The sequence below is a fragment of the Oryctolagus cuniculus genome, chromosome 9, assembly GCF_051225735.1.
Source record: "Oryctolagus cuniculus isolate XC-2025 breed Fujian yellow rabbit chromosome 9, ASM5122573v1, whole genome shotgun sequence".
NCBI classification, from domain to species: domain Eukaryota; kingdom Metazoa; phylum Chordata; class Mammalia; order Lagomorpha; family Leporidae; genus Oryctolagus; species Oryctolagus cuniculus.
In genome coordinates, this window is record NC_142875.1 from 64,702,533 (window position 1) to 64,729,228 (window position 26,696).

The following is a 26,696-nucleotide window of genomic DNA, read 5'->3' on the forward strand; positions in this document are numbered from 1 at the left end:
TAACTTGGATTTTTTTTTTTTAAGATTATTTATTTGAAAGGCAGAGTTACAGAGAGGCAGAAGCAGAGAGAGAGAAAGAGAGGTCTTCCATTCTATGGTTCACTCCCCAAATGACCTCAATGGCCGAGTCTGCACCGATCTGAAGCCAGGGGCCAGGAGCTTCTTCTGAGTCTCCCACGCAGGTGCAGGGGCCCAGGGACTTGGGCTGTCTCCCACCGCTTTCCCAGGCCATAGCAGAGAGCTGGATTGGAAGTGGAGCAGCCAGGTCTCAAACCGGCACCCATATGGGATGCAGTCACTGTAGGCAGTGGCTTTACCCGCTGCACCACAGCACCTGCCCTGAACTTGGACCTCTGATGGGTGTTTCTTGGGAGATGCTTCATCTATCCTAATGGCTCATCTCTGATTAAATTAACAAGATGATTTCTAAGAGATCGAAGTAGTTGCTTTCTAAGATGTTTATCTTAAGCAGTTAAGGATAAATCGTAAGCATCCTTTACTTAAGCCATCCCTTTATGTCATGAATTCATTTCTCTCTTCTGTATTGGAACAATTGAGAGTCATTCAAATTATTTTCTCAAATAATGGTTCAGAGCTACTCCACAGAATTTCCAAGGTAGCAGGTTTTAATTCCCTAATTACTGTGCTTAATTCTGTAGAGGACCTGATTTGACTCACCTGAGAGCCAGTGTGGCAGCATTGCGCAGTCACATGAAACAGCTGGCTCCTTTTCTCCCCCTAATGTAGTCTGCTGTTCACTGCAGAGCCTGTTATAAAACCTGGTGCGCATGCATGTGTGTGTATGTGTGTGCTATTCATATACATGGTCATTTTTTAAAACAGGAGCCAGATGTCCTGGCCTTCAGCTACACAGAATGCATAATTTTTAGAAAGCATACTCTCCTTAGAGCCTTCCATCTCTTACTATTTTGCTTGATTTCTTTCTTTCTTTTCAGTATGGTGCTCTTAGCCTGAAGAATTCCTGGCTGCTGGTGGTCCTTACTTTATTTAAGTGATAGGATAGGGCAGGGCTGATTTACTTTCTTTTGTTTGTTTGTTTTTTTCTTTCTTTTTTTTTTTTTTTTAGCATTTTTCATTTGAAAGGCAGAGTGATACAGATAGGGGGAGAAACAGAGATCTTCCATCTGCTGGTTCACTCCCCACATGGCTGCAACAGCTGGGGCTGGGTCAGGCTGAAGCCAGGTCTCCCATGTGGGTTGCAGGGTCCCAAGTACTTGGGCCGTCGTGTGGGGAGCAACCGGACTAGACTAAGTTACTGGAATTAAGACTTATTCTATGCATCTGCTCTCCCACAATATGGCGCTGGGAGAGAAGTAAACAGCTTCCGCACAGCTGCCTCCAGTTCAACCAATAAACTGTAGGACTTGCTCCTGATTGGAGGAGAGCAGCGTACTCGGCGTGTGGGCAGTCGAGTTGGGATTGGCGGAGGAGGACTATAAAGGAGGAGAGAGACGGCATGCACCAGGAACATCTATGGGGAACATCTAAGGGAACCCGTGCAGCCCCCGAGAAAGCCGGCCGGCGGTGTGCCGCTCCCCTGCGGAAGTGGGGAATGTGGCCAGGGGGAACTGCCCTTCCACGGAGGTGGAAGGGATAGTAGCCAACCCGGGAAGGACTAGCAGCAAACCCGGGGAGGGCCGAGCAGACGAAAGAACAGCGCAGGGTCCTGTGTCGTTCCTCCACGAAGAGGGGGAGCGACATAATGGTGCCGTGACTCGGATAGGAAACCTAGCTCGGATAGGAAACCTAGCTCGGATAGGAAACCTAGCTCGGATAGGAAACCTGACTCGGATAGGAAACCTAGGACGGATATGAAACTTAGGAGGGAAGAAATGACTCGGATTAGGAAACCTAGGTCGGATAGGAAACTTAGGAGGGAAGAAACGGGAAGAACTGGGAAAATACCGGAGAGAGAGACTAGCAAACAGCCTAGGGAAAAGCCGGACGAAAAGGGTGCCGGAAGAAGCTATTGAAAGCCTAGGCATAGATTCGGATACGGACTACGGGGGGAAGCTGGGAGAAATCTTTAAGGTCGAAAGCGAAAGTGAAAGCTAGAACAAACAGACTCGGATGCGGACTGTGGGGAGAGGCCAGGAGAAATGAGGGAGGAATATTGTTGGAGGAAAGTTTGGGGAAACATACCGGGTAGAGAAAAATGTTAGGGAAATTGAAGCCGCGGGGGGCAGGCCAAGGCGGACACGAAAGCCACTTTGGGATTCTCAAGTTAACCCGGGAATAGGGGGCGAAAAGTTGAAACCAGAAGCTGAAACGTGAGCCTGGTTGGGATCCGTCTGATTAGCCCGGGGAGCAAAGGACGGGAAGCCAAACCGTGGGGCGGAGACGTACGCTGGGTTGAATTCGCCAGGCTAGCCCGGGGAACTTAGATTGAATGCTAGTGGCGGACACGTAAGCTACGCTGTGTGACTCGCGGAAGCCGCCGCGTGCAGAGAGAGCACGGGGCGTGAATAGATAGGGAACGGGGCTGGCGTAGGCCGTGGTTCAGACGCGAAAGGGTTAAGCGTGGAGACCGCGGAGCGCGCGAAGCCGAGCCGCGCAAAGCCGGGAAGCTGCGCAGATGAGAGAGGCGCGCGGGCTGAAGCGGCGCAGAGCCGGGAACCCGCCGGCGGGGCGAGGTGCCGGAAAGCCGCAGGGATAAGAGAAACAGAAGTTTAGAAGTAAAGTGAGAAAAATAGGAATGCTGGAAGATAGAAGTAAAATGGGAGAAATAGGAATGCCCGGAGATAGAGAAATAGAGAAATAAAAAGGCCTCCCTACAACACTGCAATGTGAGAGCTTGGATTCGGTCTGCCTAATCAAGTGAGGCGATGAGCACGATGAGCACCTGCGGGCAGCTAGCAGCTTATGCGCCGCAGGTCACCGAAGACAGGCACGAATTAACATCAGTAAGGCTTCCCCACAATACAACAATGAGAAAGCTTGGATTCGGTCTGCCTAATTAAGGCGGTAAGCGCCAGCAAGCAGCTCGACCAGAGTATGAGCTGCAGGTCACCGAAGATAGGCACGAACCAACACCAATAAGTCTCCCCCACAATAAGGCAATGAGAAGGCTTGGATTCGGTTTGCCTGATAGGTTTTGTAAGCACCTGCAGGCAGTTCTAGCAGAGTAGAGCATGCGCTGCAGGGCACCGAACACAGGCATGCATCAGTGCCTAAAAACCTCCTCACAACATGGCGAAGAGAGGACCCGGATTCGGTTTGCCTGATGGATAGGACTTGTAAGAGCCTGTGGCAACTCTAGCAAGTAGAGCAGAGTGTGTGCCGCGGGACACCGAAGACAGGCGCGTATCAACGCCAAAAAATAAAAAGAAAGGGGGATCTGTGGGGAGCAACCGGACTAGACTAAGTTACTGGAATTAAGACTTATTCTATGCATCTGCTCTCCCACAATATGGCGCTGGGAGAGAAGTAAACAGCTTCCGCACAGCTGCCTCCAGTTCAACCAATTAACTGTAGGACTTGCTCCTGATTGGAGAGCAGCGTACTCGGCGTGTGGGCAGCCGAGTTGGGATTGGCGGGGGAGGACTATAAAGGAGGAGAGAGACGGCATGCACCAGGAACATCTATGGGGAACATCTAAGGGAACCCGTGCAGCCCCCGAGAAAGCCGGCCGGCGGTGTGCCGCTCCCCTGCGGAAGTGGGGAATGTGGCCAGGGGGAACTGCCCTTCCACGGAGGTGGAAGGGATAGTAGCCAACCCGGGAAGGACTAGCAGCAAACCCGGGGAGGGCCGAGCAGACGAAAGAACAGCGCAGGGTCCTGTGTCGTTCCTCCACGAAGAGGGGGAGCGACACCGTCGTCTGCTGCTCTCCCAGGCAGATTAGCAGGGAGCTGGATCGGAGGTGGAGCAGCTGGGACTTGAGTTGGTGCTTGTATGGGATGTTGGCATCATCAGATGGTGGCTCAAGCTGTTGTACCACAACACTGGCGCCATTTTACTTCCTTTCATTTTTTCCTTGCCAATAATTTGCCGCTGCTTGATTCTCATGTAGATGCAGTGAGGTGTTAGAAAGTGAAACATCCTAAGATTTGAACAAAATTTGGTTTAAATTATGTTTTTCTTCAGATATGTTAAGGCATATGTAACCGTACCATATGGTGATCTAATTCTGTTTATTACAGAGTCTCTCAGGTTTCTTATAGAAAGACAGTAGACACAAAGAGCCATTTACAAAAGCTGTACCGTGAATATATAATCTGATAGAGAGAGATTCTTTTTCATTAAGACCAGGATCAAGGCAGGAAGTGTTACTGCGATGTGTGCTTGCAAAACCAGGGCTGGAAGAATTTCATGCTTTGCTGCTATCTCCGGTGAGACAAAGGAAAACAATGAAGTGGTCTTTTCTTACTGTTACTTAATAATACTTGCTGTTTTTACTTTTAAGCCTCTAACCTCTCATGACTAACGTTATATCTTATTGCATTTGAACATCAATGAGACCTCAGTACTTTGCCTAGATTCTAGTTAGTCTGGAGGTTAAGGGGTAAATATGTCCTTTTGGTGTTTTCTTCCTGGCTGACACATTCATTTATTCACTCTGCTTCAAATGAATAAATTTCTGTGCCAGCCAGGATCTTAACAAAGAAGCTGGGTGAGTATGCGAATGTTTTTTTTTTTTTTTCAAAGCCTACTAAACACCTTAAAAATAAAGCAGGGAAATTTTAGGGTGTTGATTACTATTTAGCTTTTTTTTTCTGTAAATGAGTGATTAATAGTCATTTTGTAATTCTGACTTGTAGAAAATAATTCAGTGTGGCTGTTGTAGCCGTCATTGGTACTCTGTCTCACCGTCTGGCATTTGTGGAGGTGATTGGTGAGGGCAAGATGGCCTTTTGCTTTGTGCTGGTAGAGAACTGGTATGTGTTACACATGGCTTCTCCTGTTAACTCTGTGCATGTTCACTGGATGAGTAATTTTGTTTCACAGATGCAGCATTTAAAATCCTGAACCCCATGACGGTACCAAGATTTTTTAGGCTGAACAGCAACAATGCCTTGATAGAGTTCTTGTTGGAGGTGAGAAGGAATCTGTTTCATTGGTGGTGGACTTTAAATGACATTCTTTACATGTCTGGTAATTTCTGGGCACATGGAAACAGGGGAGACTGTCATCTTCTTTTTCAGGGTACTCCCGAGATAAGAGAACATTACCTTGACTCTAAAAAAGACGTAGACCGCCATCTGAAGTCGGCCTGTGAGCAGTTTATTCAGCAGCAGACCAAGCTGTTTGTAGAGCAGCTGGAGGAGTTCATGACAAAGGTATAGACACTGGTGCCTAGTTGGTAAAGTCATTTTGCATTTTCCCCAGATTTCCTTTTGATTTAACCTATTGTGAACTCTCTGGCATAAAGAGAAGTAAGACTGAATCCTAATGTCTCTGTTTAGGGACTCGCCATGTTTCCTGATATGGAAGCATTGTGGCCACAGACTTTTAGATATGCATGCAGAATTTTTGTTTTAAGAGGGAGAGTGCAAATATGGCTAAACTACCTTCTCACTACCTTCCCATGCCACAGCAGAGAGCTGGCCTGGAATAGGAGCAACCGGGACTAGAACCCAGGGTGCCGGCATGCAGGCAGAGGATTAGCCTAATGAGCCACAGCGCTGGCTCAGCTTAATTTTAAAATGTCTCATTAAGGACTTAAAGATGTTTAGAAAGTCTTGAAATTAACTTTCATTTATTGAGCCTCTATTGTCTATCTCAGACTTGTCTACTATCTATCTCAGACTTGCGTTAAGGAATATCATAAAAAGAATAAAATATTACTGTATTTTAACAACATAAATAAATGTTTCAAATAAATACATACATATTTATATACATAATTTATTTATTTATTTATATAAATTATGTATATAAATATGTATGTATTTATTTGAAAGTCGAGGTTACACAGAGAGAGGGAGAGACGGAGAGATATCTTCCATCTGCTGTTTTGTTCCCCAAATAGCCACAACGGCCAGCACTGGGCCAGGCCGAAGCCAGGAGCTAGAAGCATCTTCTAGATCTCCCATGTGGGTGCAGTGGCCCAAGGACTTGGGCCATCTTCCACTGCTTTCCCAGGTGCATTAGCAGGGAGCTAGATTGGAAGTGGAGCAGCCAGAATGTGAACCAGAGCCCATATGTTATGCTAGCACTGCAGGCGGAGGCTTAATGTTCTACACCATAGATCACTGCTTCTTAACTGGGCAGACAAGATGGGTATATGACACACCAAGAGTTGGCCAGGCAGACTGTTCATTAGCACCTTGCACTGTGTCTGCCAGCACTGATAGGCCTGAAGATATTAAAAATAATAAAAAGCGCTTTGCGGCGCCGGCACACTGGGTTCTAGTCCTGGTCGGGGTGCCGGATTCTGTCCCGGTTGCCCCTCTTCCAGGCCAGCTCTCTGCTATGGCTCAGGAGTGCAGTGGAGGATGGCCCAAGTCCTTGGGCCCTGCACCCCACGGGAGACCAGGATAAGTACCTGGCTCCTGCCATTGGATCAGCGCGGTGCACCGGCCGCAGCATGCCGGCCGCGGCGGCCATTGGAGGGTGAACCAACGGCAAAGGAAGACCTTTCTCTCTGTCTCTCTCTCTCACTGTCCACTCTGCCTGTCTAAAAAGGCCAAAAGAGCAAAGAAAGAAATGTTCGAACACATCACTCTTGTTTATCACTGATTTATATTACTTGTTTAGTGGATTTCAGTTCATTCCTACCACGTAGTTGGAATATGTCTTTGTTTTTACCACCACAAAAATTTAAAAGGAAGAGTAGTAGAAATGTTTTGTGCTTTTTAAAAATGATTTATTTTATTTATTTGAAAGGCAGGGTTATAGAGAGAGAAAAGGGAGATCCATCTTCCATCCTCTCATATTCACTCCTCACATGGCCACAAAGACTGGGGCTGGGACAGGATGAAGTCAGGAGCCAGGAACTTCATCTGGATCTCCCATGTGGGTGCAGAGGCCCAATCCCTTGGGCCAGCTTCTGCTGCTTTCCCAGGTGCATTAGCGGAGTGCTCGATGGGAAGTAGAGCAGCCAGGACTCTAACCAGTACCCATAAGGGGTGCCGTTGTTGCAGGCAGTAGTTTACTTGCCAAACCCTAGCACCAGCTTCAGCGCTTTTCCTCTTTCATCTCTGGGCCCTCGCTGCTGCTCCCTCAGTGTCTAGTACAGTATTTCATGGACAGCTAACATTTAGTGCGTAGCCAATATTTAGTGCTGCAGTCTACAGCACTGAATATCCCTGTTGTCATATTCCAAATTCATGTCCCTTTCTCTCCCATTGGCATGGAGTGAGTCAGAGACAGACATAAACACAGAAATATAAGCCCTAGAGTTCACATAATAATCACTTAAGGCATTGTAGCTTAGAATTTGTGAATCAGATATCTTGCATTTTTTATATGGTGACTATTCCTAGCATTCTGAATCATAGAATAAGAACTTTAATAAAACTTTAAATACTTTTCTTTAAAGGTACACCTCTACACTTCCACCTGCAAGTGCAGAATCTCATTGTTTTATTCACTTAACGTTTTGTAAGTCCTGCTTGTACTTTGATAACTGGTACAGAAAGAAAACAGTATCTCATCCTTCATGTGGATGTTTGCAGTATTTACCCTGTGGGTATCAACAAACTGTCCTCAGCCTCTACATTTTGACTGATCCTTATGTAGGTTGACGTAGTAAAACAAACTGTGTAAGTGTGAAGAGAACATTTTTAGGTTATCTGACATACTTTTGAGCCCTCAGACCTTTGGTGACCTTGGCCATTCTGTTTATGCCGTTCTCCTCCGCTCGGGGCTTCCCCTGTTGGGATGTTCCACTCTCATGAATTCTCGCTGTGTCCCCGGTACCTTCAGTAAGGGAAGCCTCTTTATTCCACAGATCAAGAAACTTAAAGTTTTGTAGATTGGCCAAAAGTATATGATGAGATAAACCTTTCTACATCTTCTTCATTTGTCTGTTTCCTTCCTAATTCTTGGTATAATTAGCAGTCTTCCCTGAGGAAGATAAAATAAGTACTAAAAATATGTGCTCTTGTGCCTTGTTTCCTGTTCTTGGAAAAATAACCTTTTCTGAGATTTAAATGACTCAAAGGAGTGCAGCACTGTTCTAAGTGTTGTGAGTAGAGGTATAGATGAAAGTATTTGGATTAGATTCGTTTCTTTTAAAAAAAAAATTATTTTATGTATTTGAAAAGCAGAGTGAGAGAGAGAGGAGAGGCAGAAAGAGAGTTCTTCCATTTACTGGTTCATTCCCCAAATGGCTGCAATGGCTAGGGCTGGGCCAGGCTGAAGCCAGGATCTTGGAGCTCCATCCAGGTCTCCCACAAAGGTGGCAAAGGCTCAGGTACTTGGGCCATCTTCCCCTACTTTCCTAGGTGCTTTAGCAGGGACCTGGATCAGAAGTGGAGCAGCAGTGGGAACTAGAACCAGTGCTTCAGTACGGAATGCCTGTGTGACAAGGTGTGGCTTGTCCTGCTTGCTGGCCCCTGGGTCAGATTATTTTCTACCTTCAAAAACATGCTTGGGGCTGGCACTGTGGTGTAGTGGGTAAAGCCGCTGCCTCAGTGCCGGCATCCCACATGGGCGCCAGTTCGAGACCCGGCCACTCCACTTCCAATCCAGCTCTCTGCTATGGCCTGGGAAAAGAGTAGAAGATGGCCCAAGTCCTTGGGCCCCTGCACCTGTGTGGAGGTTCCTGGCTCCTGGCTCTGGATTGGTCCAGCCCTGGCTGTTGCAGCCATTTGGGGAATGAACTATCAGATGGAAAACCTTTCTCTGCCTCTGCCTGTTTGTAACTCTGACTTTCAAATAAATAAATAATTCTTAAAAAAAAAAAAAAACCTCAAAAACATGATCTATTTTTACTGTTCTAGAATTCCATCATACTGGCTATTGCATGAAACAAACTCAGTGAGACTTAGGAAGGTGGTGGGTGTAGTGGAAAGCGTGTAAATTTGGGATCAGGAAAGCTGGACCCGGACCCCTTCTGCATCCTCCTTACTAAACTGCTGGCAAGTCCTCTTCTCCAGGCCTTGGTTTTCTGACCTCCATGGCGGAGATGGCTACAGCATCTGCCCTTCCTACCGAGGGTTATGCTGGGGACCAAGGAGGATCATGTGTGTCGAAGTACTTTGTAATCGTGGAGTGCTGCCGAAATGTTGTTCTATAGTAAACTAGGACAGATACGAACATTTTGCTGTAGTGCAAACCCTGAGGCATTTTAAAGGAAGTATAATTTCAGGTTTATAGCTCAGCTAAAAGAGTTTCCTTCTGGTGGGACCTGTTCACACTGAAGAATCCACCTCATGTAGAAAACACTCATTTTCTTTGAAGCAATTTGATAAAATATTGCAAGTGTATTTTTAATATTTCCTCTGAAGTGTTGATTTCTTCAGTAATACTCTAAACTTTCCTGATGTAGTGCATATAGTAGAATTGGATCTATAACCTTAATTCCTGCTCTCAAGGAGTTATAACCTAGTGGGAAATCAAGTTAGAAAAATATGTAAATGTTGATATATATTCAGCAGTGTCTTTATCAGACAGTTGGTCTTTGTTCATCACCAGATTTTAACAAAGATGGAGCTAACTGGGGAAAACTTCTGAAGAAAAATAGAAAAGAGAGAAATATGCAAGTCTGTATTTGTTTTTAATATTAAAGTCATTGTAAATAGCCTAAATATATGTCATTATGAAATTGGCTACATTCTGGAACAAGGGGAATGGTTAGGCAGACATTATTATTAAATAATAAAAGCTGTTAAGCCTACAGATTTATGTGGGGAAAACATTACGGAACATTGTGTTCCCATTTAATAAGTATGGACACCTGAATATATTTGTATTTTTATATTGGGAAACATTTTGGGTAATATACTCTCAAGAGTGAATGTGATTTTCTTTTAACATTGTCTAATTAATTGATACTCATGAGTTTGTTTGTGAAAGCTACATCTCCCCACAATAAAAAATAAAGACATGGACAGAAATTGGGAGGAGGAAAGGGGTGATTTTACTCATGTGGACAGCATGAGTAGTCCCCTGATAGATACAGAAAGTAGAAATCAAGTAGAAATGAAAGAAGGCTGCAGAGATCTGAGCTAACATTGCACCTGTCTCTGCCCATCTGTCTAAATATATGTGTGGCCCTTGTTATTGGAAATCGAAAGAGTTGGTGTGCAAGTTTTTCTAATGAGACTTTCCAGTGAGGCCAAGGCCCTGACGTTGATCCTTTGGGACATGACCATTGTTTAAAAAAAAAAGTTTTATGTAGTGCTCACTCTCCCCAGCTACCCCCTTACACAATTTGCTATTTTAGGAATAGTCTTGTCCAAGCAGCTAACTGTACTTTTTTTTTTTTTTTTAAGTATTTATTTATTTGAGAGAGCAAGAGACAGAGATTTCCATTTCCTGGTTCACTCCCCAACTGCCTGAAAACAACTGGGGCTGGCTCAGATGGGAGGTGGGAACCTAAAACTCCATCCAGCTCTCCCATGTGGGTGGCAGATCCCCAAACATTTGAGCAACACTGCTACCTCTTGTGGGCTGCATTAGCAGGAAGCTGGAATCAGAAGCCAGAGCCAGAAATTGAACCCAGGCTCTCTGATATGGGAAGCAGGCATCTTAACTGTTAAACTAAACACTCGTGTACTTTTGGGGTTTGCTTCTGTTTATTGCTGCTAAGGAATGAAAAAGAGATGAGTAGGCCGGCGCCGTGGCTCAATAGGCTAATCTTCCACCTTGCGGCACCGGCACACTGGGTTCTAGTCCCCGTTGGGGCGCCAGATTCTGTCCTGGTTGCCCCTCTTCCAGGCCAGCTCTCTGCTATGGCCCGGGAGTGCAGTGGAGGATGGCCCAAGTACTTGGGCCCTGCACCCGCGTGGGAGACCAGGAAGAAGCACCTGGCTCCTGGCTTTGGATCAGTGCAATGCGCCTGCCACGGCGGCCATTGGAGGGTGAACCAACGGCAAAGGAAGACCTTTCTCTCTGTCTCTCTCTCACTGTCCACTCTGCCTGTCAAAAAAAAAAAAAGAAAAGAAAAGAAAAAGAGATGAGTAGAAGATGGACAGCTAGTCTCGTCTGTAGCACTTGGCTGGCCAAGTGTGCCTTTTGGTGGCATTTGAAAGTCTTATTTGTTTTAATGATATTCTTTCTGCCTATCATGATAAGAAAAAAAGATCTTTTCAGTGTGTAAAGGAGATTTTGTCCTGCCACGGTGACATTTTTCTAACAACATACAATAAAAGTTTAGTATTAATATAGCAGTTCACTTAAGAGAGACCTGCTTTGTGTTGGCTATTCTCCAGAGCTTTTTTTTTCTTTCTTGCCTTGAAATGTTTCAAGCTGAATGCCTTAGGACTGTGGTCTGGTTTTTTGTAAGATAGCATATACATCGAAATCTCAAAAGAGGTTTTGCTAAAAAATTGTATTGGCTGTAAAGGATTAAGAGATTCAGTGCATTTTTGTTAGGATTGCACATTTGATTACCATTATGTTTTTAATAAGTTTTAATGCTGATGTGTGTCCTTTGAGAACAATACAGGTTTAATTTGTCATCAGTGAAATGAAACTTCTTCTTCTTTTTGTTTCCTCTACTAGGTCTCAGCATTAAAAACAATGGCCAGCCAGGGAGGCCCCAAGTATACTCTCTCACAGCAGCCTTGGGCACAACCAGGTATTTGGATTTTACTGTCTTGGATTTCTTTTTTAGGGTCATATTAATTTGCATGTATACAGTCCTTGCTGTCACAGCTTGGAGTTGGTTTTATACTCACTTTGGGGTCCTACCATGTGAGATAATGCAAGATTCAGTTTGGAGCTGACAGGTCTTAATTGGTTAGTACTGCTTGCATTTCAGCAAGCATTCCAAAGATGGAAGAGTTTAAAACATTTTGACCAGTTGACACTAAAATGTGACTTAGATGGAAACCCTTTGAGTCTTCTGTACCCTTGCCCCTCATTGTAGTAGAGCTTTGATGAAAATACTGTATTTGATAGGATGAAATTATGGAGAGAGCATACCTGTTTTCAAATATGTGAAGAAATGTTGGGCCACTATTTTGTTCCACATTGTATCCGAGTTACATCCTCTGTTGACGTTTTAGGGTATTCGAAAAAAGAATTATGAAAATTAAGGTGTCTGTTGGGAGCTGGCAGGCACCATTGTCGTCTGATTGGCAGATATATTTGAGATGTTCCCAGTCTTACTCTTTACGAAATGTAAATTGTTTTGTGTGCTAGAGGGATTTTTTTTTTTTTTGGCCATTAGTATTATACATTTGTGGGCTATTTTTGAAATATTTTGTGGCATTTTAAGTTGCATTAAACCAGAATAAGTTATTTTGTTAAACTGGTATTTCTGGCCATCCCCTGGCCCATGTTGTGGTAGAGAACCTTTGAAACTAAAAAGGACAAAATGGTGAAAGAATCAGTGTTCTAATTATGTTAAGCTGTGTTCAAGTTGGAGGGCAGCTTTTTGCACATAGTGAGAGATCCAAAGAATAATTCTGGGTTTGCATCCATGAAAAATTGGCTGTCTGTAGGCACCTAATGTGGAATCAACTGTTGAGTGCAATTGGTGTTCCATATTGAAAGAATGTTATGTCTGCCAGGTATTCATTTCCTTTGGAGAAAATTATTGAAGCCACTCTAAACCTCCAAAATCTTCATATGTTAATGCCTCAAATTAATTTGAAGTTGAACCAAGAGTTAAAAAGAGTACTGTGCATCTTCAAAGGAAATTTGTGCATGTAGAGAGTTATCAGTTGTTTTTGAAAGGAAGACAGGATTTTGTTTGAAAGGTTCCTCTGTGAACCCTGAGGTTGCCAGTACAGGTTTGCCATCGCTAGGTCTTGCAGGTAAACTTTGTGATATGCTTCAGGGCATTTGTTTACGGTGGTGGAAGACAGGGCGTGTTCCGCACGCTTTGTCACTTTGAACGTTTGTATTTGTGTATGAGATGGAAATCTTTGACATCTTTACTAAAACTCAGAGCCCACTTGATGAAATGAGCAAGAATTGGCTTCTTTTATTGGCGACACTGGACGTTCTGATCGGCATTTGTGAACAGGCTCGCCACCTAATCCTGGTTGCTGCCAGCCAGGAAGCACTTTCCAGGATCTAGCTCAGCATGACTCTGGAAGGAATCCTCGTGGGGTTTGGATTGATTGCAGCCTTTGGCTTGAGCTTTCAGTCGCTTATAGAGCGTATTTAGAAATAGGAACTGGTTTTTATTTTGAACATTTATGTACACAGAACACTGGGTGTAATAAATCTTTCTTAAAACAGGTAGATACCAGCATATAGGCATAGGCGTGTTTAGTACAGCTAAGCCCAGGGTCTTGATGCATAATTAATGCACTGTTCTTTTCCCTTTGGAAAGATTCTTTCTCTCAAAATAGGGGCTTGTCATTTTCTCAAGTGGAATCCTAATAGAATTCATAGAATTAAATCTGTTGCACTCTTAAGTATTACCACTATTGTCATTAGCAAAGCCGGGGTGGATCAAGGAAACTGACAAAGGACAAATTGAAAGGGTTTGCTGGTTTGGCATTTAACCTGTTTTGTTTCTTTCTGAGTGAGGACATCTTAGTGAAATAGTGGTATTCATTTGGTTTATCTTGTTGCTTGTGTCTTTCTTACGTCCCATTTTGCCACCGAAAAAGCATGGAGTGGATTTTTCATGATTTGTAATGCACACAGCCCATACTTCTAGGCCAAAGAGAGATTTAGGGGCATCTTGGGGTGGGCGTGTTAAGGACAGTCTGGGCCCCTTGACTGCAGAAACCGAGAGTTGCTGCTTCCTGCAGGCTGGGTCTCTGCGCAGGGGCCATCTCATGCTCAGCTCACAGGAGGGTGGGTTCTGAATTGAAAAGCCGATGTGTTCATTTCCTCTGGGAACTTCTTGGTTTTGGAATCAGAAGACACTTTATTCTGCTAGCCTGTGTACCCACTTTCTGGTTGACAAGGGCACTGGACACCGGTTTAGTGATGCCTGCAGCCTTGGTGATGATAGAACCAGAGTGTGTGGAAGCAGGTGTCTTCAGGGGCTTTCGTGTGTGTGCAGAAGCAGCAGCAGTTCCTGCATTGCTTGTTCTTGAGTACGCTGCACTTTCTCCCCCTGCCTCACCACAACCCACCCTCCATTGAAAACTTTTTTCTATGTGGTATAAAATTTGAACTGTGAAAAGGTGTAAAATGAAAAGTAATTCCGGACCGGCGCCGCGGCTCACTAGGCTAATCCTCCGCCTAGCGGCGCGGGCACACCGGGTTCTAGTCCCCGTTGGGGCGCCAGATTCTGTCCCGGTTGCCCCTCTTCCAGGCCAGCTCTCTGCTGTGGCCCGGGAGTGCAGTGGAGGATGGCCCAGGTGCTTGGGCCCTGCACCCCATGGGAGACCAGGAAAAGCACCTGGCTCCTGGCTCCTGCCATCGGATCAGCGTGGTGCGACAGCTGCAGTGCGCCGGCCGTGGCGGCCATTGGAGGGTGAACCAACGGCAAAGGAAGACCTTTCTCTCTGTCTCTCTCTCTCACTGTCCACTCTGCCTGTCCAAAAAAAAAAAAAAAAAAGTAATTCCACTCTAAACCTCTAAAATAGCCCTATCTCAGTTTCTTTCTCCAAATGGATTATGTACCTACCAGCGCGTATGGACTTAAAAAAAATGTTGCCCAAATGAGACTAAACTGTGCCTCTTGCCCTTGGTGTACCAGCGCATCCAGCTGTCTCCTTGCTGTGTAGTAGCCTCGTGATTCCTTCCTTCCTTCCTTCCTTCCTTCCTTCCTTCCTTCCTTCCTTCCTTCCTTCCTTCCTTCCTTCCTTCCTTCCTTCTGAGTGGACAGTGAGAGAGAGAAAGGTCTTCCTTTGCCGTTGGTTCACCCTCCAATGGCCACCAGCTAGCGCATTGCGCTGATCCGATGGCAGGAGCCAGGTGCTTCTCCTGGTCTCCCATGGGGTGCAGGGCCCAAGGACTTGGGCCATCCTCCACTGCACTTGCGGGCCACAGCAGAGAGCTGGCCTGGAAGAGGGGCAACCGGGACAGAATCCGGCGCCCCGACCGGGACTAGAACCCGGTGTGCCGGCGCTGCTAGGCGGAGGATTAGCCTAGTGAGCCGCGGCGCCGGAAACCATGTAATGCTGTAAATGGGTATTTATTTTTGGTTTTCTTTTTTTTTTTTTTTTAAAGAGTTATGTATTTATTTCAAAGTCAGAGTTACATAGAGAAGGAGAGGCAGAGAGAGAGAGGTCTTCCATCCACTGGTTCACTCCACAATTGGCTGCAACAGCTGGAGCTGCGCCAATCCAAAGCCAGGAGCCAGGAGCTTCCTCCGGGTCTCCCACGCGGGTGCAGGGGCCCAAGGACTTGGGCCATTTTCTTCTGCTTGCCCAGGTCTTAGCAGAGAGCTGGATGGGAAGTGGAGCAGCTGGGACTCGAACCAGCACCCATATGTGATGTGGGCACTGCAGGCGTTGGCTTTACCCACTACACCACCGCCGCCGTGCTGGCCCGTTTTGGTTCTTTTTTAAAAAAAATGTATTTATTTTATTTGAAAGGCAGAGTTACAGCGAGTGAGAGGAAGAGAGAGAGAGAGAGGTCTTCCATCTTCTGGTTCACACCCCAAATGGCCACAACAGCTGGAGCCCGGCTGATGCAAAACTAGGAGCAAGGAGCTTCTTCCAGGTCTCCCATGGGGGTGCAGGGGCCCAAGCACACAGACCATCTTCTGCTGCTTTCCCAGGCCATAGAAGAGAGTTGGATGGGAGCTAGAGCAGCTGGGAATTGAACTGATGCTCATCTGGCATGCCAGTACTGCAGACAATGGCGTAACCCGCTCTGCCACAGCGCTGCCCCCTATTTTCAGTTCTTGATAGGCCATATGCTCTTTTTTTTTTTAAGATTCATTTGTGTATATTTTTTGAGCATTTTTTTAAAAGATTATTTGAGAGGCAGAGTTACAGAGAGAGAGAGGGAGAGAGACAGAGATCTCTTCCATCCACTGGTTCACTCCCCAAATGGCCACAACTGCCAGAGCTAGGCTTATTTGATGCCAGGAACCAGGAGCTTCTTCTGGGTCTCCCACATGGGTGCAGGGGCCCAAGGACTTGGGCTTTCCCAGGCACATTAGCAGGGAGCTGGATCAGAAGTGGAGCAGCCAGTACCCAAATTGGAGCCCATATGAGATGGTGGCATTGCAGGTGCCCACATGCCACAATAGCACCTCTTTTTGTATTTTTTTTTTTAAGCCTTATCTCTTATCTCCAAATTCCAAAGGCCACATTACTGCCCCCTGTTACTGTCCTGAAGCATGCTGGGAAGCTGGTAGGGCAGGGTTATTATTTGTTGCTTTAGCCTTTGGGATTGAAATTTTGTATATAGTAGATGCATAATATTTGCGATTAAACTTGATAAATGAAAAAAATGAAAGAAATTCATTAGGGAAATAAAAAGTGTTTTCTTTTGCCATTTGTCTTTCCTTTCGTTCCCCTGTGAATTAAAATAGAAATGTTTCTTCTCTTTTTCTTGTAATACTGATGAGGTTAATTTCTTTCCAGCAAAGGTTGGTGACCTTGTGGCTACTGCCTATAAGACAATAAAAGCAAAGTTGCCTTTGACGTTGAGAAGTATGTCATTGTACCTATCTAATAAAGATACCGAATTCATCTTGTTTAAACCTGTTAGGGTGAGTATTGTGATCATTTATTGAATGTTGGCTGGTGACTTCAAGGGGTGTTGCCTCATGTACCATTTTCTTCTTTCCATAGTCATTGATTAATAATCATTGCAGTTCTTGCAAGGCTTAAAAGACCTGTGTCTACCTAATCACAACTTCCCCCCACCCCCCATTCTCACTTTGTCTTACGTTTCTTATGTTACCTTTGAGAGTAGAAATTAGTAAATAAACAAGAAGTCAGGGCCGCACGCTGCATACGGCCCAACACCTGAGCCGTAGCGTTTCAGGAACTGTGCCCCATTTTCCTGGTGAGTAGTGGAAATAAATGGCTTGCAGTCGCCGCCAAGGGACTAATGTCAGAGGAAATTTAGGACTCCTAACTTGCAGTTCCGTGTTGAGCTCACATCTTCACCCAAGGGGTTGGTTGATTTTTAAAGTACGTTTTATGTGTCTGGGAACTTTATTATCTTTTGTGTAAGAAATTGCTGCTGAAGACTCCTATTATTCTCCAGGGGGAAGGGCATGCTAGAGGTTCGTTTTCTAGGAAGTATTGTCTGATAAGTCTTCATCAGGTTGTGCTAGCATGTGAAATGTTAAGTGCAAATTATACCTCTTTGGGAATCTCATGGAAGATACATTTCCTCCACTCTTCTTGGCAAATATTACAATTTAGCATTCTTAGTGCTTCATGTTTAAACCTGTGTGTTTTGTGTGTGTGTGTGTGTGTGACTCATTTGATACAATCTTTTCTCCTTTCTAAGAATAATGTTCAGCAAGTCTTCCAGAAGCTCCATGCTCTGTTAAAGGAAGAGTTCAGCCCCGAAGACATGCAGATCATTTCCTGCCCTACTATGGAGCAGGTGAGCTCTGGAGTGAAGGCCTCTGGGACTTTTTAACTTTTAATGTGCTGTCTCCAATTTTAGGGGCAGGGGGTAGATGGTTTTAGAATTTTCAGTTGCTTTTATCCTTTCTGCTAGTGAAAATTGCTGTGTTCGGGATGAGTGACTTGTGAAATGCTCAAATAGTGGCATTTAGCTTTCTGAGTAATTTTCTTTGAAATATGCACGAGAGGCCCAAATTTCAGATGGAACAAAAGGAAAGTTATTTTAGAGATTAGAATAGATAATAGAAGTGTTTGTTTTTTCTGTTCTTTCTAAATTTTATATATAAAGAAAACCAACCTGAATATAGAGCCCAGTCTCTGTTGATTGTCATTCATTTATTCAGTTCAGTGAGCAATTTTTTATTTTGTACCTGCTGCATTAAGTGTAGCCTGGGGCTGTGGAGATGATTTTATTTCTGGTCTTCAGTATAGCATCATTTAGAAACATAGTATGTGGCAAGGTCTGCAGAGTTTAGGGAGAGTGGTTAAAGTTGGTGAGAGCCTAGCTGGAGCAGACAGACAGAGGGAGGGGAAGGAATGGAGACCGAAGATGTGAGTAGAGCGCTTAGGTCGTTTATTCATGGGGAGGAAAAAATGGGGTGAGGAATCCAAGGAAGGCCATTCAGCTTAGTTGTCTCGTTTTTCTGGTTTTCTTGAGCATAGTAGAGGTGAAATAGCTGGATCGTAAACTCCAACATATGGCAGTACAATTATTCTGTGGGTTTATTTTGTTATAATTTCAAACCTGGAGATAAGATGCAAGAGTGGTGTCAGGAGCTCGTATATATCCGTTGTCTCATTCACTTACACTTTGCCCCTTTTGCTTGATCGCTTTCCCCTTTCCCGAAATCCTTTGAGAGGAAGTTGGGCGACACTGTGCTCCGTTACTCCAGAGTGCTGAGTACATTTCCTGGGAACAAGGAAATTCTCTTAAAGGACTCCGATACTTATCAAAACAGGAAATTTAGCTCTGGTGCTACTATGTAGTCCACAGTTCATATTGAAATTTTACCAGTGTTCCAATAATGTCCTCTATAGATGGCTGCCCTGGCCCAGTTCCAGGCCCCACCCCTGCCTTACTGTTCTGTGTCATGTCACTGTACTTTGTTGAACCTGGAGCTGTTCCACAGCCTTTTCTGACCTTGGATGGGCCAGTTACTTCGTGGACTATTTCAATTTGCCGATGGCTCTTTCCTCCTGATTAGATTCAGGTTTTGTGTTTTTGGGCAGGAAAAACATAGTACACATTTCTAGAAGAGGCTGGGGTGATCTACCTGATTCCCCAAGCAGTTGTACTGTATACAGGAGTTCACAGCCAGGTCTGTTTCACCTCTAAGTCCCCGGGGCCTGAGTGCAGGCCGCCTCCTTGCCTGTCTTCCCCACCACCCTCCATCTGCCATCTCTGTGGCCATGTGCCTCTGGGGGTCAGGCCCTCCCTTGCAGAGTGGAGAGGTCACCCATATGGTGGGTAGAGTTCCCGTGTGAGCTGGAAGTCACTCATCAGGCCCGTTCGTCTGCATTTAGAGTCCAGCTTGCACTTGGCTCTTCCCAGAATACTCTCTGCATAGGAAAAGGTGCAGTTGATTACATAGATATATCTCTGTCACTCATCAGTGTTGGTATTGGTATTGTGGGCTTTGCCTGCATCCTCATTGAATCTTAAATGACTTGAAGGCCCGGATTTGCTGGTGGAAAGCAACTTCCCCCGGGGCCCACGTGTTGCTGTGTCCTGTGGCTGCCTCCAGGATCCCCCGGCATCAAGGGCCAGGTTTACAGCCTTGCTGCCTGGTCTCGTACTCTTGGTCCTTTTCTCTCGTGCTGTTTGTGAGGCTCTGCGCTTTCCCTGCCGATGGTGTTTCACAGCTGAGCTGATGCAGCCCTTCACTTTGCTTTTCAGCTGAACCTGCTGCTGATGGTTTCCAAGTAAGCCGGCCAGTCGGGCTGTGCCTGCCCATGGTCTGTCCCGGAGGAGTGGCCCGAGAAGTCTGGCGGCCTGCAGGACACTGAGGATTCGGATGTGGGAACAGCCCCGAGGACCACACAGGAGTGCTGCTCAGTGCCGGCTGCAAATGCAGTATAAGCAAAGTGGTAAAAGATCGCTGTTTCCCATTTCAGAACATCAAATGCCAAAGATTAATTGACGAGCGGTGGTACTGCCCCCTTGAATGGTCCCAAGCGGTGTGAGTGAGAGGTCGCTATGGCAGGCACACAGTGAAGTGTTTCTTCACGAGAGATGCGCAGTGAAAGTGGGTTACCCTGAGTGAAGTTTGCGGAAAGACAGCTGCGAAGAGCCGAGGTTGCTAACGCATGGAGCACTGCACCACTTTGAACCACTGAGCATTCCACAGGGACGTTTTTACTTCCAGAAATGTTATTTCTACACTCTATTTATTTAATGTGATGTTTCTCCTGTCATTTTTGAAGCTTAGTTTGGAGTAGGTTGGTTGCTTGCGAGAATACGGTTTTGCTTTCCTGGGAACTCCGCGTGTTATCTTTCTCCATGTCTGACATGAGGTGGTTACAGAAGCAAGAACCTCATCTAAGGCCCCAGTAGCTGTACCCCCTGAGTTGCTTAGATGCAGAGTGTTCAAAGGCAGTAGCCACGTGCAGTGTCTCTGATGAGGATCTTCATGGTACACCAGTCAGTGCTTGTGAGTGGGAATTACCAGTGCGGTGTTCTTACCTTGGGCCCGTAAAGCAGAGAAGGAAAGCTGGTGAGTAGCGAATCTCATGGACGCAGGACATGGCTGGCAGACGGCTGTCCGCGGCCCTCATTTTCAGTAGTGCTTTGCAGAGTGAACGCTTTCACGTCCTGTCTGTCCAGCTGAGCTGAGCTATGCTGTGCTGCGTCCCGGCCTCGTGGATCTCCAGCCCAGAATGCATTTTAGCAACAAACACGGGGTAACAAACAAAACACTACCCACACCTAAGAACCGCCACACACTAGCAGGGATCACAAAATAAATTATGCGCACCTGGGAATTTTCCTACAAATACCCCTTTCCTGATTGGATAGGTTTTATCTCCAGTGTTACAGCAGGTGTAGCTGCTTCTTGTTTCAAAAAGAATTCTGAGTTACTCAGACTCTGGTCTGGAGGAGGGTATTGCCAAGGGCTCTGGGACAGGGCCAGGAACCTCGGAAGTGCTCACCAGGTGGTGCCTGTAACTCAGGAGACAAGCCGGTAGCTGCATTTCTCAGCCTTGAAACAGGCTGCTTTGAGTGTGCAGCTGGCTTAAGTGTCCTGATGTCTGTCATTTGTAACGGGTCAGTTGTTTCTCAACTCAGTTTAAGTTGGTGATGGACGTTGTTTGATAGAGCTTATTACAACCGTTTGGGGAAGGTATAAGGTGAGAGGGTCCATATGCATCCTTTGCCATGAAATGAATGAATTAGGAAGATTGTATTTACTTCCACTTACTGTTTAAAATACATGTTTAATGAAATGAACTGTAAAATACCAGTTTTGTGTAGTATATGTACATTTGATTTTTAAATAACCTTTCCAAAGAAATGTGGGTTTGATTATTGTACAGTACTGTGGCTGGTTTTGTTTGATGTACAGAGCAGAGTGTGTTCTTAAATATAAAAGTATTTAACAGCACTTGTTCTTGTGTTTTGGTCTTAAGTTTCTGAAACACTCAAACACCTTAAAAAGTGCTGAGTAGGTAGTAGTGATCCAACTTGTTTGCTAAATGACTATTTGTTTAAATCTGTACAGTTTCAAGTATTTACTTATACAAAGAGTGTATATACTTTCAAATAATTTAAAATGCTTTATATTATTTGGCTAGAAATTGCTGTTTTTAATAAATGTGAATTTTTTAAAAAATAAAGATTTTTGCTTTCTACTTTGTCTTCATGTGTCAGTATGTATGTGCATTCTTTAAAGTTGTAATTTGGTGCTGCCGTTGTGATGCAGCAGGTTAAGCTGCTACTTGTGACCCGAGCATTCTATGCTCTGCTTCCGATTCAGCTCCCTGAAGGCAGTGGAAGATGGCCCAAGTGCTTGGGTCCCTGTCTCCCTGGTGGGAGACCCGGATGGAGTTCCAGGCTCCAGGCTTTGTCCTGGCCCAGCCCCAGCCATTGCAGCCATTTGGGGAGTGAACCAACAAGTGGAAGATCTCTTTCTCTCCTTCTCTCTCTCTCTCTCTCTCTGCCTTCCAAATAAATAACACTAAATTTTAAAAATTTTTATTTGAAATTGTAATTAAGATAACCTGTAGATTTCTGTAGAGTTGTAAAACATAGTGCATGTTGTATTTATGAGATACTTACAAATAAAAAACAAACAAAAAGAAATAATGCAGAGATCCTTGTCCTGGTTGCCTGTTTTCCCCAGTGCTAGCCTCATGCCGCACCCTATCGGTGGGATATTGATGTTGATTCATCCCCCCAGTCTGGCTGAGATTCCCCTGGTTTTACTTGGACTGATTGAGTTCCTTTGGAAAGATAATTTTTGTAGAAGGACATTGCCTAAGCATTTTAGTATTTAATTAGTTTGCAAAACTGCCAATTAAATCACTTAAAATGACATCAAAATGTAATATCTAGTAACAATAAAAACAAATTTGTATTTTTGCCCTGATTTAGCAACACCAGACCTTTAAATTCTCTTGTGCCGTTCCTTATAAGTAAAACAACAGTCACTCTTAGGTTTTTTTTGTTTGTTTCTTTATTTTGTTTATTTGAAAGGCAGAGCAAGAGAGAGGGAGAGAGATCTTTGTTGGTTAGCATTAACACCTAAGTATTTTTAAGAGAACAAAAATAATTTTTTTTTAAGATTTATTTATTTGAAAGGCAGAGTAACAGAGGGAGAGACGGAAAGAAAAGTCTTCCATTTGCTGGTTCATTACTGAGATGGCCACAACATACAGGTCTGGGCCAGGCTGAGGCCAGGAGCTAGGAATTCCACCCGGGTCTCTTACATGCTTGTGCCATCTCCTGCTGCCTTCCCAGGCGCATTGGCAGGGAGCTGAATCAGGAGCAGAGCAGCCAGGAGTCATTCTCTGATATGGATGCTGATGTTACAGCTGGCGACTTAACCCACTGCGCCATAACGCTGGCCCCTGAAAATAACTTTAAAGGGTTGAGTGTTAGGCCTGACAGTTCAAACGCTGGTTAAGACGCCATGCCCCAGTCAGAGTGCTGCAGTTGCATACCCACTTCTGGCTCCTGACTTCAGCTTCCTGCTCAAGCAGACCCTCCAAGGCAGTGGTGATGGCTCAAGGAGTTGAACTCCTGTAACCTGCGTGGGAGACCTGATTGAATTTCCAGTTCCCACCTTTGACCTTTGTGGGCATTTGGGGAGTGAACCATCAGCTGGGAACTCATTCTGTCTGTCTCTGTGCTTATCAGACAATAAATAACTAAAGCTTTAAGAATGATTCAGATGACAAAATTAGTAGCAATCTGTTCTTCCCTGAAGTATGTATGCTGTTTCCTGGGAATACAAATGGAGTTACTTCATCTGGTATTTTGACTTCAAATGATTTTCAGGACAGCACACACTAACAGTGATCCAAAACTTGCTATATTCATTCAGTATCAAATTTAGCAAGTTTGGGATCAATGCTATTGAGCAAATAAAACCTCTAGCAATACAATTCCTGCAAAATTAAATACAAAAATTAGTAAAATAGTATATCTATGGATTGTTAAATGGAATAAAGTGGTTTTATCCAAGTATACAGAATATATTCTACACTAAGTAATATATAATGATAAAAACCAAAAACTGAATATTTATTCAAAATAAAAAGGCTAAGATTCCTCAAACCTGGTTTTTTTTTTTTTTTTTTGTTTTTTGTTTTTTTTTTTTAATACTTGTTTTAAAGAGTGAGAGGGAGAGACAGAGAGAACGATCTTCCAGCCATTGGTTCACGCTTCAAGTGACTGCAACAGCTGGAGCAGGGCCAGGCTTGAAGCCAGGAGCCAGGAACTCCATCCAGATCTCCCATGTGGGGGAGCAGCACTTGGACCATGATGCTTTGCTTCCCAGGTGCATTGGCAGGGTGCTGGATTGGAAGTAGAACAGCTGGGACTTGAACTGGTGCTCATGGTGTTAAAGCAGTGGCTTAGCCTGTGGCAGCACAGGGCCTGCCCCTAAGGTGGTATGAACTCTGAGAGCTCACAGGTCCAGTAGGGCCCTGGTTCCTCCCTGCTGCTGCTCAGCCTTCATTACTACCATTGAACACAGTAACAGAAAACAGTGCTAACTGTGCTGAGGGCAGACCAGAGGCTGGAGGGAGAAGATTCCTCTTTCATCAAAGAGTTGGTGCCGATCGACTCCATGCTGTGGCAGAGCCTGGCGGTCACAGCAGCATTCGTGACTGTGAGAGGAAGAGAGATGGGAGTTGGCAGCTTATTCCGGTGATGTCCTCACCATGCTACCGTGCAGCAGGAAGGCCCTCAGCACACTCCTGGACTCCTCGTCCTCCCGAGCTGTGAGCTAAATAAATCCCTGCTCTACAACTGCGCGGTCTAGGGTGTTCAGTTATAGCAACAGAAAGCATTGCAACACAGTCCCACTTAGGGCATTTCCTGCCAAGTCTTTGAAGACAAAATGATACGGAGCCGGAGTTTTTCCCTCAGGAAGGTGGGCATCCGAGGGGGGGGGGTTCAAGGGCATTAGGCCGAGCCGGGGACTCCCCCAAGTCTCAGCAGGGAGCGGGGCCTGAGAGACGGCGCAGGTGGGGTCCATGTGGTTGCCAAGATGCTCTCTGGGAGTCTGGTGTGTGATAGGGAGCAGGGTTTCTGTGCCCACTGAGCTGAGTTTGGGACAGCCAGGTGCTGAAACTTAGCGGTTGGCACATAAAGGGATGCGCCTCCAGTAGTCACGTAGGTCATTTACGGCTCATTACCTTGCAACAAAGTCACTGCTTATTTTAGCTCATGGCGCCGTTCGCCACCGAGGTGTGACAGTCACACAGTGGAAGTGACTGCGGAGTGTCCCTGCCAGCCTCCTGTCTAGTCCCGCCCCAGCTGCCTGGTGATGACATTTGGTGAAGGTCGGAGGCGGGCCGTGGGAGGAGGCCAGGGGGTCCCTCTGGTGTCACTGCTCACAGCAGGGACAGCTAACTGCTGGGCTGAGCCGGGAAGGAGGAGTTCCCTAGACTGTCTCCATTGAGGCTGGAGTTAATGTCATCTGGGGAATTTGAGGGTGTCCCGGGGATGTATAATGGGGGGCTATGTGGGAAGGGCTGCGTAGCTTGATTCCCTCCCTTGCCCTTTTTTTTTTTTTTTTTTTTTTAAGGTTTATTTGCAAAGCAGAGTTTACAGAGAGATCTGTCTGCTGGTTCACTCCCCAAATGGCAGCAGTGGTCAGGGCTGGGCCCAGCTAAAGCCAGGAGCCCAGAGCTGCTTCTGGGTCTCCCATGTGGGTGCAGGGGCCCAAGGACCTGGGCCATCTTCCACTGCTTCCCCAGGCGCATTAGCAGAGAGCTGGATCAGAAGTGGAGCAGCCGGGACTTGAACCGGCACCCACACGGGATGCCGGTGTCACAGGCAGCAATTACACCGACTGGGCCACAACGGCCCCAATTCTCCCTTTTCTAGAAACTTCTTTCCCCCTTCCTATGCTTGGGTATTGGTGAGGGACACATCTAACTCCCTTACACATTGGGTTGGACTAAGGGTGGTCTGATGTGAGTGAACCCAAGAAGGAACCCCTGGGAGACAAAGCCATGTGACCTGAGTTGCTCAGAAAACATGTCTGGGGCTCGGGGTGAGCGTTGCAGAGATGAGAGAGACTCGCTGGGCCCCACAGGCCTCTGCTCCAGTCCCTCCCGAGGCCCGACGCATCTTCTGTCTGGCTCAGTGTTCTGCCTTCTGGCTACTGTTTCCTTTTTGCATTTAGCTGCTTGATGATCCTTGTGGGTGACCCAGAATGTCTTGGCTGATGGAGGAGGTTGGGGTGGGCACCTTTGGGGCTCCTGGGATGGGGAACCAGGTGCAGGCTGGTGCAGGCTTGCTGTCTGGGTTTCTCTCTGTTGGCCGGGCGGGTGAGGGGGTGTTTGTGATGAGGCCCGGTTTGCTGAGAGCTGCTGAGGGGACAGTGAAGAAGCGTAGGAGATCCAGGGGCTAGGCCATGTCTATTCTCCACTCTCAGCCTTGGCCGTGAAACCAGGTAGAGTAAGAGCGGTGGCACTGGGGGTGGGGGCGTCAGCAGAGTGATGTCGCTTTGTCGATGGATAGGTGGGTGTGCCAGTCTCAACTACCAGGTGTGTGGTCCTGGGGGGTCACTTTGTGGCTTGGAGTCCCCTGCTGAGAAACCACTCTCCCGGCCACAGAGCCACATGAGGTACAGCTTGCACAGTGCTTAGCTCGGGCTGGCCTGAGGGAACTGGGCGGGGCCATGCCTCTGCAGCCGAGGGAAAGGCAGCCCCTCAGTGCCGTGGCTTGGCTGCCCGTTCCAGCCCCAGGGTGGCGCTACAGGGAGATGGTGGAACCACGGGGCAGTGGGGCTCAGTGGGAGGGCCCTAGGTCATGGAGGTTTACCCGCGGGAGGTCTCAAGAGAGGGCTGCTATACATAAACCTGGCTTTGAGCCTGCCCCCACTCCCTGCTTTCTGGCTTGGCACCTGAGCCTTCCTCCTCATGTGGTCAGCCACCCACCATGGATCCTTTGCTGGGGCCAAGCCTGCACCATGCTGCTTACACACTGGACCCCGCGTGTCTTAGGTAGTTGTGGCAACCAAAAGCTGATGAACACCCTCCGCCTTCCTGAAGGGATGCATGCGTGAGAAACACTGGGAGCTACCCAGGTGTCAACAGGAGGGCCAAGCTAACAATAATTGGAATGACATTTCCTGCGTGGTTTCTAGGCCCATTGTATGGATGCAGACACTGAGGCACAAAGCTCCTTGCAGAGCACACAGCCAGCAAAGGGCAGAGGTAGGTTTGAGCACAGTCTGTGTCCTGAGTCAAGGCAAGAATCCAAAGCCGGGAAAGAACTTCTACAGGGCAAGCGCCTGGTAGGGGCAGGCAGGGCGGGTGTTGGCGCACTGCCTGTTGCCCTGACAATGGGCTTCCGGTGCCGTCCGCTCCGGGCTGAACGTTCAGTCTTTCCCGTGCCCAGCCATCAAATGATTTCTCCATTAAGTGCCCCTCCAAAAA

The 26,696-nt window shown here is 46.2% G+C and overlaps 1 protein-coding gene across 2 annotated transcripts in view; it reads left to right on the plus strand.

Annotated features, from left to right (window-relative positions):
- COG3 (component of oligomeric golgi complex 3) overlaps nt 1-21,431 on the plus strand; it is a 72,567-nt gene extending 51,136 nt beyond the window's left edge. For both annotated transcript variants that reach the window (XM_002712958.6, XM_089304120.1), the window contains exons 18-23: nt 4,966-5,054; nt 5,163-5,297; nt 11,632-11,707; nt 16,581-16,708; nt 17,461-17,559; nt 19,480-21,431. In XM_002712958.6, the coding sequence (XP_002713004.2) occupies nt 4,966-5,054; nt 5,163-5,297; nt 11,632-11,707; nt 16,581-16,708; nt 17,461-17,559; nt 19,480-19,509 (557 nt within the window). In that variant the 3' untranslated portion in view covers nt 19,510-21,431. The remainder of the gene's footprint in view (nt 1-4,965; nt 5,055-5,162; nt 5,298-11,631; nt 11,708-16,580; nt 16,709-17,460; nt 17,560-19,479) is intronic.
- Nucleotides 21,432-26,696: the final 5,265 nt, after the last annotated feature.